At 37.0% G+C, this 11,288-nt stretch overlaps 1 protein-coding gene across 2 annotated transcripts in view; it reads right to left on the bottom strand.

The window, feature by feature from the left end:
- The window catches only part of LOC135221999 (polycystin-2-like), a gene marked incomplete at its 3' end in the record, with an annotated part of 122,946 nt that overhangs the window by 11,559 nt on the left and 100,099 nt on the right, over positions 1-11,288 (bottom strand). For both annotated transcript variants that reach the window (XM_064260107.1, XM_064260108.1), the window contains 3 exon segments: positions 6,215-6,345; positions 6,572-6,801; positions 6,973-7,125. In XM_064260107.1, coding sequence (XP_064116177.1) covers positions 6,215-6,345; positions 6,572-6,801; positions 6,973-7,125 — 514 coding nt within the window.

The following is an 11,288-nucleotide window of genomic DNA, read 5'->3' as shown; positions in this document are numbered from 1 at the left end:
TTTATGAGGTAGTCACCCTTTCACTGTCATTTCAGATGAGTAGGAAAAAATACTGGTAGTATCTATAATGTTTGAATACGTATGAAAAAAAATATACTGGTATCTATTATGTTTGAATATGAAAAAATACTATTCCCCAATAACTTTCACACCTTTCTAAATATTTTCTTCAGAAGATTTAAATTTTGTTTTTACTATATATCGATTGAATTAATGTTCCATGCATAAAATCTTCATCCAGATTTCCTGCATTCACATTGGAATTATTGACAACTGAACACACAATTCCAGCATCAATGTTTTATTTGTTATGATGCCAATTTATCCAAATAGTAAATCAACACTGGACAACTACAATAAAAAGTGAAAATATACTAAAATGGCAACTCACACAGTACAGGCAGTTCCTGGTTATCAGTGGGGTTTCCGATCCCGGGGGTGTGCCGATAAACAAAAACCGCCATTAACCAAGCTTCATGATTTATGGCACCATAATGGTGCTTATGGCACCGATAACCAGTTATCAATGCCATAAGCACCCTTATGGTGTGCCATAGGAACCCTTATGGTGCCATAAAGTGCCTCATGGTGCCGATAACCTGAACTAGTCCCGTTATGGCGCCATAAATCGCCTATTTCATGGTGCTAGACAAGCCCCATACAACAGGATCGCCGATAACCAGGGACTGCCTGTAATGGGTGAAAAGATATACAGGCAGTCCCCAGGTTACGACGGGGGTTCCATTCTTGAGACGCGTTGTAACCCGAAAATCGGCATAAGCCGGAACATCATAAAAAATCCTAAGAAAACCTTACTTTTAATTATTCGGGTGCATTCAAAACTATGTAAACTGCATTCTTATTGCATTTTTCATCAAAAAAAAACTTCAAATATTGATTATTTTGCATTTTTGGTGTCAGATTTCTTCTGCCAGATCAGCGTTGTAGGCGTCACAACCCTGGAACATGTGTCGTAACCCTAGAAATAATTTCTGACGAATATAATTGAAAAGCGCCTTAACCTCGGAACGTCGCAAGCCGAATCCGTCGTAACCAGGGGACTGCCTATATTCCCTAAGAAAACAGATAATATTAAAATACTTTATATTATTCTATGTAAACAGCAAAATGCGTAAGTTCAGTTCTGAATCACTTAAGAAAGAATATTGTGCAATCAATCACATTTAACCTCTGGCCATCTGGAGACATGCAAAACCAATAAATATTCCATATTCTAGTAGTCTATTGTAAGCCCCCTGTTGATATCTGTAGCATAACAAAACATGGGTTTAGATTATATACGTATAGTGCTAGTAATGTTTTTGGTAAAATGGCAGAGCCCTGGCTTCCCACATTATATTACTGCACTACGAATAATGTACTGCAATCTCTTCCTTCCATTGATTTACTGGTAGAAAGCGCAAGGAAAGTTAATCCAAACAAATGTGGCTTTCTATTCAATCAACTGATGAGTAAGCTGCAGTTCTGAGTTTGTGTTTAATATTAAAATGATGTAAAAGAATATCAAAATTACTGTCATTTAAAATTTCACAATGCAATATAATGTAAAACAATCTGGCAACAACTAGTTAAGGGATGTGAATAAATGGCTCTTCATCATCTTAGGCAAAGTTTGTTGGCATGCTTCTTTCCCTTTATGAATGTACATTATGTCAGTAATTACAGTACTATATATCTTTATCAAGATGCAAAAGAAGTAGAGTACCTACTTGAAAATTAGCACACATCTATATTCCAATATGAAAATATCCATCGCACATAACAGAGAAAAATAACATAATATTGTCATTCAAACATCAATATAAAAACTGTATGTAGGCTTCAAAAAATAATACCTTGTCTCACAAAATAACTCTCAAAACAAGCAATACAGTACAGTACACCGATAGGTAAAGAATAAGTATAAAAAATATAACACCATTTGCTTCTACTCTACTGCAGAAAATTACTTACTACTTCTCTACTACAAAAATTTATACAAACCAAAGCACTGGCACAATAAAATGATGAAACATGCTCTAATCTACAAAAATAAGCCTTGTAAGTCCAAAGAAAAAAAACAGCATCTGCATTATTATTCTACAAAAATTTATATATTAATAAAATGGTAACTTACTGTTATTGACTGCTAGGACAAAGAATGATGTATAAATGGAGAATTAGTACAATCAATTCAAAATAATTTAGAAAATGTTTTACTAATCAAAATAATTTAAAAAATGTTTTACTAAGGGATTCAGAGTCGATGGAACGCTGTTTTTCGGCAATAACTTTTGTTTTTTATCAAAGCATCGGATAAAGGTGAAAGTTAGTAAGTGAATATCTTATATCCCTACCTAATTTTTTCAATTATTATTATTATAGCAGGTAAGGCAATAGTGAAGGGAAGTTTACATGTGAGGAAAACTCCTCTTCACTGACTGTGGCCCTGCCCACTTGCTGATGACATATTCATTAACTGATATTACTAAGCATCCTACGCTTCAGCGATATCTTTCTCAATAATTTTATTATTATTATTATTCTTATTATTATGCAGCGATGGGTTCTCCCCTCGGAGTACTTTTTGCAAAACTTTGACATGGTGCTGTAGACCGTCGGATATTTACCACCATTGAGAAACCGTCTATGTAGGTCTGGTATGTTGAGACACCTTCATAAGCACCAGCATGGTGGAAGAAATAGAGCACCTGCAACAAGCCTTCCACGACCACTATTATTTCTGGTGTCGACCTGTGTCGGCTGATGAAAAATCCCTGTTATTCATTTTTCCCAGTATAAATAACTCTATTATATACCAGAGAAAAAGCTAACATAGTTATGCTGAGGTTACTACCCCCAGCGCGATCACCCAAAGGATGTCGGTATAGTATAGGGGCGCTGTGTTACCACAAACCACAGCACTTCTGCCATTTAGAAGATTCCCTTCAAAATCCCTCTCTTTGGTGGGAGCCGTTACAACGAAATCCCACTACTCGTCCCTGCTCGCCACCTCTACTACTACCCACGCGCCATCTTGCATTCCTGTTTATAGAGCCGTGCGCTTCACAAGCAAGAATTCGTTGTGAATTTGCAATTGTGTTTTCGCAATTAATAAACAACCATGAGTGCCCAATCTTCTGCTGCTTCGAAGTTGAGTACCCCAATTTGGTTTTTTATCATACTTAAGTTATATTAAGTATGCTTGTAGAGGTTTCATCCAACTTCCACAGCAGCTGTTGGGACTAAGTTGTTAGCTTGGAATTCTTCCCTTTTCTTGATATTTGTATTATTTCTACTTTACAAATAATTCAATGTAGTATGTAATTCATCCATATAATAAGCCAGTCTATAGCTAATTTGTTATATCTACATCTACTCAGGGCAGGAATACAAAAAGACAATCTACATCTACTCAGGGCAGGAATACAAAAAGACAATCTGGTTGGTTTAAATCAGGTTTCGACACTATAGTCTTCTATTTTCTGCAGCAAGACATGAGTATTGCCAAGTAACTATTACCCACTATAGAAATAATTATCTATTAACAGGTTTTCTCGCTCTTGGCACGAGTCTTCCTTGTACACTATGTGGCCAGCCATAGCACAAATGTAGTCTTGCAACCATGGGGACAATTCCATATCCTGCTGGCCATTCTAAAATTTGTTGAAACTATGCATTCCAGAGGCCATGAAAGTGTTTGTGTTTTTCAAAAACAACTTTTAAACCGACATATGGATTTCCATGTTGCTGATGCACTGAGTGTTTCTAACATTGTCCTAATTTATAGTAGTTCACTAAATTGACAGGTGTGCTTAATTAACCCTTAGTGGATGGACATGCTCATGAGTAGCAATAACAGGCTTTGGGTGGACGATGGAGTGAGTGATGTTGAGTAATAATACTATGCACCATCGATTTAGGCGGAATTGAGTGGGAAAGAGATGCCATTACTTCTATAGCCCATAAATTCACTAATGGCAACTTTTAGACTAGCTATGATGAAAGACGGGGCAGCTGAGAGCTTAGCTGTGGTCTAGACTTCAAGGGAGGGTGTACTGCTTCTCTGTTTCACATGACATCTTTTTATAAATTTGCTCATAAATATACCAAGGGGTTGCTGTTGGTTTTAGTTCTGATCTTTTAAGATAGTATGTCAGTTACATATGTAATTTTGCAAAGAAAAGTGCAAAGAAATATTAGAAAAAGCATGTATAAATCCCAAAAAGTTTCTGCATCTTCATTCTCGTTAAATTTATGTAAATATTTTGCAACAAATATGCTTAGAATTTGTTACTGAATTTATTTATCTGATTTGATATTGTGAGAGCTGTAATTATAATTTTACAAAATAAAATAAATCTATTTGAAAAAACATGCATAACTTGGTAAAATTTACAATTACCTTATACAAGAGGCCCCACAAGGGGTTGTAAATATATAGTAATTTTCAACTTCTCGTGGAAGGTAGTGAAAAATCATAGTTTCCCAAGTCTGGGGTGTTGCATATTAATTTTTTATGCCATCTCCTTAAACCAACTTCTTGCCTCACTCAGACCGTTTTGAACAAGTGGTGCATTATGATGTATTTGTGATGCACAGCTACCCCCCTACCCATACATTAAAACATAATTATTTTAAAAATTTAGATATCAAACAATATATTAATCTGCTTTAAAAAAAAATTTTATTGCCCAGGATAGGTAACCATTTGACAAGGTATTGTGGGGGATACACTATACCAACACCACTGACACACATTACCACTTTTGCTTTAACATCATTTTCTTAAAGTAGAAAAGTTGATGAAACACACATGGCAATACACAGTGCTTTTGAAAATTAGGATGAAGTTTGAAATGCTCAGTGCTTTAGTGGCATGGAAATCCATAAGTTGGTTTAAAACTTATGATATGCATAGTAGGTTGTGTAAGCATATCCATTCACCTGTTACTGTTAGTGACTTACTGCCTACCTGGTGTTTGGGCGGAGCCTCATGATGTCATATTACGCTTATGTCATGAATGGTTTTAGAATCCTTTTCTAGGATTTTCTCAGTTCCAGCATCGGCAACTTCAATTTACTCTATAAATTTCAAAACTTGAACTTAGGTACTAAATAATACTTGGAAAAATTAAGAAGGGTTATAAAATATATACTTACCAACTTTCATCTTTATCCGATGCTTTGAAAAAAAATTATGGCTGAAAAACAGCGTTCTACTGGCTCCGAACCCCTTACTTAGTAGTGTGTCACAGTGACAAAAGGCCTAAAACTTCCAGTTAAGAAAACACGCATCAAGTATGATCTAATTTGATGTCACTACTATAATTAATAGTATATGTATTACCATATTTCCTAGTGACAAAAAATGCGCTGACCTTGAGAACACAACCCAAGATTTTGAAAAAAATAAAAATAAGGCTGCACAAAATTTCACAAGCTAAAGGCTTTGTTTTGGCTGGTGTACTATGTACATCTGACTATCTCAATGCTTGGAAGTTCTGTGATTTACGGTATCTGATACAGTGCAATGATTATTGTGATTCTTAAAATTAATTTATTAAATTTTTTTCATGTTCATTGACTCTAATACCTGACAAAGGTTTCCTGAAGTTGAAATACCAGCCAACTAAAACAAAACAACTACTGTATGCAGTAAAACTGCCCAGCTGTGTTTTATCAAAATATTTTCTTAGCCATCATTGTCTTAGTGCTCACAAATGGATGGGGCTAAAGCTGGTACAATATTTTAAGATTCTGATAGCACTGGATGTAAGCTTCTAGCGCACTTTTTTCATCACAAAATAAAAAAGTAAACACATTACAGAAACAATTAGAAATATGGAATAACATTGCACTTTAAATTTTAAAAATATCACATGAACATGACATCCCAATGAGAACAAAATGAAAATAGATTAAAGATTAAAATCCACATAATACAGATAATAAAAATAAGAAAAAACAATTTAATATTATATTCAAAACCTGAAAATGTTCAGCACATTGTTACCATTAAATTTTGTAAAAGTACCTTATGAACATGACACAGATATGTTTGATTATGATAGTCCTGCAATAGTAAGATATGCTGTACCAGTAAACCCTTCAAACATAAAATTTTAATTTTGTTATTGGTTAAACTAAAATCCAAACAGTCCCATTTATGAAGTCTACATGGGACTCAAATGCTTAATTTCTAATGACTTACTGTCTAGGTCAGTTTGTTGTCCTTCAAGGTCAGTCAGCATCCTCTTAACCTCATCAGCATCAAGCAGTCTAGTACCATCTGTGTCATACTTTGCAAAGAACATCTCAATTTCCATATCGGAGAAGTTACATCTGGAATGTAAGTACATCATTCAGGCTTAGAAAACAACAACTAAGACAAATAATTAGGTCTCACGCACACATTTTCGTTGAAAATAGACAAAGGAAAACATGATTTTTGCTAGGTATAAACTTATTCTATTACAGAATATTGTGGGCTTAATAAAAACTACAGTTTAAAGACCTTTTAATCAGATTCTTTCTAAGTTTAGACTGAGATTCCAATAAATAAATTTACTTTTTAAGGTTTGCTCTAACTTCATCAAACGTCAACAACCCATCAGAATTAGAGTCTGAGAGCTTAAGAGCATTCTGGATGTCAATCAGCTTGTCTCGTCTTCCTAGTTTGCCCATCATATTGTTATAGCCTCGTTTGAAGTAATCTGCAATTTCGAACTCATTGCGCTGATGAGCAATCTCTGCCTTGACTTCTGAATAGGTATCGTTGATGATGGCCAAGAACATGTTCTGGAGAGAAAAACAGGTATAAGTTAACTTTCCCTACAACATTAAACTGAAACGTTGCTTTCAAAATGTTCAGATATATCATTCTTTGATAAAAAAAAAAACTGCTCCACTACAAATACCTACAGCTCATGATAAATATAAAAATCAAGGTAATGTACTGTATTTTCTTACCAACAGGACAAAGAAGACGAAGAACACATATGAAAGGAAGAAGAGAGGACCCAGAATCCTATTGGCTTCCTCAATGTCATGGAAATTGAAATCTCCAAGAATCGTTCTGAGCAGTGTAAAGACAGCATTCAGGAAACTGCTGAAGTCTTCAACCTTAAATGAACATACAATATTATATTGCAAACTATCAAATAGTTTTTATGACGTTTTTATGATGTTATAGTTTTACTGTTGGCAGATCCTTTAAAATCCCAAGGCCCTTACAACATTGTGTTCACTTAGAATGTCAAGTCTGTGCACAACATTTACTTTTGAGCTTAGATGTGAGTGCAACTCAAACTGTTTTCGGAGACTTTCTGACCATTTACGGTAAATGCTGCAACACCTGCTACTGTACTTGATATTCTTCACAGAATATATGCTGTGCTACTGTTAGTCAGTGTATGACCATCAGGTGTCTACTTTCAATATCCTAAACAGTGATATTACAAAAATGATCTCTTAAATATGTTTACATGCAGTTAAATCATAGTGAAGTCAAGTGACTAACATAAATTGTTAAAATTTTCATTTGAAACCCTAAAACTGAATATTTATTGATGATACAGAGGTAAGCATAAGATATGGGACTCTCAATCCATCTTCATCACAGCATGCAGCAGCGATGAAAGTCAATGGAATTCTAAAAATGGTTTATAGAAGTGTAATTCATACAAGTGAAATTCTTCTTTGTTATACAAGGTCTATGTAGTATTATTATTTGTGGTAGGTCCTAGATATCAAACTATTTCTTTATGTTGTTTTCTAATGTTAATGTTTTGTAGCATGATTGTCATAACTTATGTGCTTGTGTTCATGTGTGCATGAATATTGATAGTTATTGTCTGTTTTTCTGTTACAGATGTGGTAGTTTGGTAATGTGTTGAATAAAGCTTGGAATCTGTCACCAAGTGTTTACTTTCATTACAATTTATTCAACACACTACCTATCATGGCCAAGCTGCTGAAGCCGTCCAGACTGGACACAGATCCCAGCTCGCCCACTGCAGCCAAAGAGTGGAAGCACTGGCATAAAACATTCACCAACTTCATAGAAGAAAGTGGAGATGCTGCACCAGACAAGTTGAGGGCATTAGTGAATTGTGTGTCCCCGAGTGTGTATGAACTCATTGAAGACTGTAGTACTTTTGAGAGTGCAATCGCCAAACTGGAGAGTGCTTATGTCAAGTTGCCGAATGAAGTTTTTGCTAGGCATGTTTTGGCGACACGACGACAGCAGTCAGGAGAATCCCTTGATGAATTTCTGAGGGAGCTACATAAGCTAAGCAAGGATTGTAACTTCCAGGCAGTCACAGCTGAGCAATATCGGCAGGAGCTAGTACGTGATGCATTTATCAATGGTATTGCCTCAGCATTTATTCGTCAGCGCCTACTAGAAAATAAGTCACTGAACCTGGAGGCTGCACACAGTCAAGCTCGTACGTTGGATCTTGCCCAGCGTAGTGCCGACGCGTATGCATCTCCACCCATTCCTCATACTGCTGCTTTAGTTCCAGAGTGGCAGGCACAGCCCAGAGGTGACCAGCAGCAGCAGCCAACAAAAGAAGAAGCAGAAAGAAGTTCACCTGGAGATTCAGCTGTTGCTGCTGCTTACTTATCTAAGAGGAAATGCTATTTTTGTGGTAATGCACTCCACAGTACAGGTAGAGTGAGTTGTCCTGCACGTACTGTTAAATGTAACAAATGTGGTAAAACAGGTCATTTTGCAAAAGTCTGTAAATCAATGGCTTCAGGTAGTACTACTGCTGCATTGTATAATCCCACTTTGCTTACAATAGCTGCCACGTATCCAAAGAATCTTTCACATGCAGCTACAAACATTACTGTAAATGGCCATTCATTGAAGGCACTAATTGATTCTTGTAGTTCAGATAGTTTTATACGTGAGGAAGTAGCACAGAAACTAAATTTGACAATAGTTCCTGTAGGTACAGCAGTCTCAATGGCATCAAAATCTTTAAATGCTAGTTCCCCCCCCTGGGTTTGTTACAGCAGACTTAGTGCACCTTGATCAGAGATATCCTTGTATCCAGCTCGGGGTCCTGAAGGATTTATGTTGTGATGTTATCTTAGGTTATGACTTTCAAAAAGCAACACCAGAGCGTAACTTTTCAATATGGAGGGAATAAACCAAGTTTAAAGATAACTGGAGCCAAACCTGTCTGTGTATTAGCAACAGCTGATATCGATGAACCGTCATTGTTTCCAAACTTGCCTCAACAGTGTAAACCCATTGCAGTTAAATCTAGACGCTATAGCCAGGATGACCAGCTGTTTGTAAAAGACCAGATATCACATTTACTATCTGAAGGTATCATTGAGCCAAGTATATCCCCTTGGAAAAAAGCACAGGTTGTAGTAGTCAAAGATTCACTTGGCAGGCACAAAAAGAGACTTTGCATTGATTATTCCCAGACCATTAACCAATACACAGAACTAGATGCATACCCCCTCCCAAGGATAGAGGATATGGTGCATGACCTTGCAAAATATAAGGTGTTCTCCACCACATTTGACTTAAAGAGTGCATATCACCAAATCAGCATTAAAGAGAGTGAGAGGAAGTACACTGCTTTTGAGGGTGCAGGGAAATTGTTTCAGTTTTGTAGGATTCCATTTGGTGTCACGAATGGTGTAGCTGCTTTCCAAAGAGCTATGGATAAACTAGTTGAAGATGAGAACCTCAAAGATACTTTTCCATATCTAGATAATATTACTGTAGGTGGATTAACTCAGGCTGAACATGATGAAAACGTTCAAAGTTCTTGGATGTGGTTCAGAAACGGAAGATCACCCTAAATGAAGTGAAATCGGTTGTGTCTGTTCCTACAATCAATGTTCTAGGGTATTGTGTCGGTAATAATGTGATAAAGCCTGACCCTGACAGATTACGTCCCCTTCAAGAATTACCGCCTCCCACAAATATGGGGTCTCTGCGAAGAGCTCAAGGGTTGTTTGCATATTATGCCAAATGGATCCCTCGTTTTTCTGATATGATTCATCCCTTAGTGAACACAAAAACTTTTCCACTGAGTGAGCCAGCACTAGCTGCTTTTAACTCCTTAAAAAAACAACTTATGGATGTTTCACTACGGTCTGTGGATGAGAGCCTTCCCTTTGTTGTGGAGTGTGATGCTTCGGAAGTTGCTGTTTCAGCAGTCTTAAACCAGGGTGACCGGCCGGTAGCTTTCATGTCAAGAACGCTCCAGGGTAGTGAGTTGCATTATCCAGCAGTGGAAAAGGAGGCTACCGCTATTATTGAAGCTGTTCGCAAGTGGAGCCATTTCTTAGCAAGACGACATTTTACTCTGATTACTGATCAGCGATCCGTGATGTTCATGTTAGACAGCAGGAAGAGAACTAAAATAAAGAATAACAAGATACAAGAGTGGAGGTTGGAGCTGGCATCGTACAGCTATACCATACAGTATCGTCCTGGGAAACAGAATATTGCACCGGACACCCTGACTCGTGCCTATTGTTGTTCTATTTCTTTAATGTCGAATCTCACTGACATCCACGAGAACCTCTGCCATCCTGGGGTCACTCGTCTTTTGCACTTTGTGCGATCTAAAAACCTCCCCTTTTCAACAGATGACGTGAAAAGAGTGTGTGCTTCCTGTAAAATCTGTGCACGACAAAAACCGCAATTCCATCATCCAGGAAAAGGAGTCCTCATAAAGGCCACCCAGCCAATGGAACGTCTTAGTATTGATTTCAAGGGGCCTCTGCCCTCTACCACGAACAACAAGTACATTCTTACGGTTATTGACGAGTATTCACGTTTCCCCTTTGTGTTTCCCTGTCCAAACATGCATTCTAAAACAGTGATCAAATGTCTTGAATCTATCTTTAGCCTTTGTGGAATGCCTAGTTTTATTCATTCAGATCAAGGTCCTTCTTTCATGTCCCAGGAACTGAAAATGTACCTTTCTCAGAAAGGGGTTGCAACAAGCAAAACAACACCTTATCATCCGATGGGAACGGCCAGGTTGAGAGATACAATGGTATTATTTGGAAATCTATTCTTTTAATACTTGAAACTCGTAACTTGAAGACTCAACACTGGGAGATAGTACTTCCTGAGGTTTTGCATTCAGTTAGGTCGCTCTTATGTACAGCAACCAATGAAACCCCTCATGAACGTTTCTTTAGGTTTCAGCGACGCTCTAGTCTTGGAAATACATTACCATCATGGCTTTTGACTCCTGGACCCGTACTATTGCGACGACATGTTAGGTCTAGCAAACATGAAC

Source organism: Macrobrachium nipponense, chromosome 3 (assembly GCF_015104395.2).
Source record: "Macrobrachium nipponense isolate FS-2020 chromosome 3, ASM1510439v2, whole genome shotgun sequence".
Lineage (NCBI taxonomy): Eukaryota > Metazoa > Arthropoda > Malacostraca > Decapoda > Palaemonidae > Macrobrachium > Macrobrachium nipponense.
This window is presented reverse-complemented; position numbering and strand designations above follow the sequence as displayed.